The 3,831-nt window shown below is 39.7% G+C and overlaps 1 protein-coding gene across 1 annotated transcript in view; it reads right to left on the minus strand.

Annotated features, from left to right (window-relative positions):
* Positions 1 to 3,831, minus strand: part of LOC102874574 (fatty aldehyde dehydrogenase-like) — a 67,140-nt gene that overhangs the window by 53,970 nt on the left and 9,339 nt on the right. The window contains 2 exon segments of the mRNA XM_006902057.1: positions 903 to 1,020; positions 2,157 to 2,365. Of these exon segments, the coding sequence (XP_006902119.1) occupies positions 903 to 1,020; positions 2,157 to 2,365 (327 nt within the window).

Consider the following 3,831-nt stretch of genomic DNA (forward strand, 5'->3'; position numbering starts at 1 on the left):
TGTGAGGAGAGACCAGTCCTTGGAGAAGGACATCATGCTTGAGAGGGTGGAGGGATGGCGTAGGAGGGGAAGGCCCTTTATGAAGTGGATTGATTCAGTGACTGGGATAATCGGGATGGGAGTGTCAGGGATAGTGCGATTGGCACAAGACAGAGCAGAGTTTAGGGCTGTTGTACATAGGGCTGCTATGAGTCGCAAGCAACTCAACGGCACATAACAACAACAACAACTCCCTTCCACCACTTCCCTCAGTCATGCTGGTTTATCTTATTCCTTTTATCAATCTAAATCCTGCATTTCCTTCGAGGCTGAGCTCAGTACACCATCATAGGGCTTTTCCTGATTCTCTCACTGGATATCTTAAGTATTCTGAAAGATTCACTAACAAGTAAAGAGTACCCTATGTGAAGGTATTTATTACTTTTTTCATTAACTTTTTCTTCCAAACTACTGTTCATCCTAGACCTTCTACATACAAACGTCCAGATAGCTTTAATCAGCAGTGGCCAAAACGCCTGTGTTTTCAAGTTATGTGTGGCATCACACAGGCAACATTCTCCCAAAACTATAAGAACATCATTGTTTAGAATTTTTTTTCTTTTGTTGTTGTTTTTATTGTTTAGAATTTTTGTTTCTTTAAGATTATGCCACAACTAACCAATTGTTTACCAACAAACCAACTAGACCGTTAAAATGTCTTTAACAATCTCTTAATCTTGGTAACAGCAGACAAGTCTATGAAGATGCACAGAGTACTTTCAATTAACTGATATATTAATTCAGTCACAAATGCTATTGGATTTTCCTACAAGAAGCAGAGATGGGGATGTTGCCTGCCAACAGTTAACATGACTCTATATCTTAATGAAATAAATACAATCAGATTTGTTTAGAACACAGACCTTCAAAGTTTTCTTAATCTTCTCCACAATTTGGTTCTGCAGGGATGGTTCACAGAGAATGTAGTCGGGGGCAATGCAGGTTTGACCACAGTTCATGTACTTCCCCCAGGTTATGCGTCTGGGTGTGGGACAGAGAGAATAGAATAGCTAGATAATTTGGTGTAATATTTACTTTTATGTTGTATCATTGTTTTAAAATAGTACATATTCCTTTATCTACTTTTATGGAAAAGTTTTTAAATATTAAAAACTCATGTATATTTTAAAAAAATAACCCAACAAGGAACAAAACATCTCTCATCTATAACTTTGTTGGTTCTAACCAACTTAGAATGCATTTTCCAGTTGAAGTAGAATGTCCTACATGTAAAGAAGATTTTTAAACCAGCTCATGAGAAATAGTCCTTTGTCAGCAATGAAGCAATTGACTCCTACAGGCAGAGAGGAGAGACAGCTTCCAAAGCTTTCCTAATCCAGTCATGATGACATCTTGGAAGACAGAAGCCGGCTCAGGCTCTGCCTCTCCTGGCTGTAACTCTACGTCCTATTGACAAGACCACTTACCCTGTGTGAAGCCTTTCCCCTGCTCCTGGGTGTGTACAGAAGTTCATAATCTGAGCACCCACCAACTGAGGATCTCACATTCTGGCAAATCTATTTACAAAACCAACTTAGAACCTGAAGCTCGTTCCCTATTCCTCCTTGCACCAGATCTCTAAGGGAGAGAGGCAGCCATCACACTGAAAACATGGCCAGTTCCATTGTTTGGCACCTTTTGGTAGTTAAACCTGATTAAGCAGATGGAATCTGAAAGCTTTTGTTTTTTAGTTCTCACATGCAAGATGTGATTCAAAGTGAAAAATAAGTAATAATGCTTTTGTCAACAAAAGAACTTAGTTAAGAGATTAATATAAGATCCTTTCAGTCTGTAATTTAAAAATTTTATCAGGCATACATGAAATTGTGGATTATCATTCATTTGTCTGGAGAACAGCATAATGTTTCATCTGTCTATAACTTTGAAGGACAGACAAAAACTTTTCATAATTCCTGAGGAAAATCTCATGACATCAAGACTAATGGCTCACCTTTACAGCATTAACAGTTTGGGGAAGGGTTCTGTTACTCATCTACCAGAACCTAAAGACATTATCTCAGAATCAGAAGGCATGGGGTTCAAATGCTAACAGGAGACAAGAAACTGTTTCCCAGCCTCCACTGTGCTGGACAAACCTCAAACAGAGAATGACTAACCTGCAGGCAATGTCCAAGTCACAGTCTTTATCAACATAACATGGACTCTTCCCTCCCAGTTCAAGGGTTACAGGGGTTAGATGTTTGGCAGCAGCTTCCATGATAATTTTTCCAACTGCAGTATTTCCTGTATAGAGAATATGGTCAAATCGCTGCTTCAGAAGTTCTGTGGTTTCCTTAACACCACCATTAATAACAGCATACAGGTCCTTAAAGAAAAAGAAACAGCAACACTTGAGTTGTCAAATTACATTATGTCATTGTCAATCATAAGCAATTTCTTCATTAGCAAAAATACGTAACATTTAATAAAGCCAAGAGAATTTTAAGATTGGTCCCTGTGAGGAATGGAAGAGGACTGACCAAGTCTGACTGACCACAGTCTGAGAAAGTCTGGGAATAATCAACTGGGAATGAATCTACTGTCCTCTACATGGACTTAGCAATGCAGGCACAGAAAAAGACAGTCAAGGGTAAACAAAGAGCATGAAAGTTGAAGATTTGGTGAAAAAAGTAGCTTAAGTTGCTAACCATAGGTTAGGTGCTAGTCAAAAATGTCTTGGTCTGAATGTTCTCTCTCTACACAGCACAGCATAGGATTTGTTATTGTTGTGTAAGATTTGTTATTGTTGTTATGTGCCACTGAGTCAACTATAACTCACAGTAACCCTACAAACAATAGCTCTAAACCTTGTCCTATTCTGAGCCAATCTCACTGTCTCAAATATAGCTGTCCCCATAACCAGTCACTCTGTCAATCCATCTCATCCTGGGTCTTCTCCTCCTGTGCTCACTCTCCATCCTTCTAAACATGATGTCCTTCTCCAAGGACTGGATCCTTCCTAGCAACATGCCCAAAGTATGTGAGACAGTTTCAAAATCCTTGCTTCTGAGAAGCAACCTGGTTTCACCCTCTCGAGGACAGACCTGTTTGTTCTCTTTGCAGTCCATGATATGCCCAGTACTCTTATCCAGCACCACAACTCAAAGGTATCGATTCTTCTGTCATCCTTATTCACTGTCCAGATCTCTGATGCTTACATTGCAAAGACCATGGCCTCAATCAGTCACATCTGAGTCTCCAGACAGACACTGCTGATCTTCAATACTCTGAAGAGGTTCCTGTCAGCAAACTTTCCCAATGCAACTCTTCTTTTTCTTTTTCTTCTAGTGCCAAGAGTGTTAACTGTGGCAATCTTACTCTCTTATCCAACTGGCCCAGTGGCAAGAATCTTTTTCTTGATGTTGAGATGCAATCAATATTAAAGATATTGAAGACTGCAGTCCCTGACCTTCTGTAGCAAGTGTTTCAGGTCCTCCTCACTGTCAGGGAGCAAGGTTGTGTCATTCGCATAATGCAGGTTGTTGATGAGTCTTCTTCCAATCCTGGATGTCACATGTCTCTTTGTAAAGTCCAGTCTCTTGAATGATCTGTTTAGCACAGAAATTTAAAAGGACACATCCTTTTTTTTTTTTTTTATTAAATTTTATTACTTTCAATGAACATTCACAGGGATTCTGGGCTTTCACTCCTTCATTGCTGCACCATTCTCTCCACCCTCCTCCCCAGTTTGTTCTTCTTCCCCGCCATCCGAATGTCTGTTTTAATTGTCCAATTGCCTCAGTGCTTGTCAAAGTCAGTTCTGATTAATCTCCTTTGTTGGTGTGTCCTTTG

This window comes from Elephantulus edwardii, unplaced genomic scaffold, assembly GCF_000299155.1.
Source record: "Elephantulus edwardii isolate Elephantulus edwardi_28Jun2011 unplaced genomic scaffold, EleEdw1.0 scaffold00362, whole genome shotgun sequence".
NCBI classification, from domain to species: domain Eukaryota; kingdom Metazoa; phylum Chordata; class Mammalia; order Macroscelidea; family Macroscelididae; genus Elephantulus; species Elephantulus edwardii.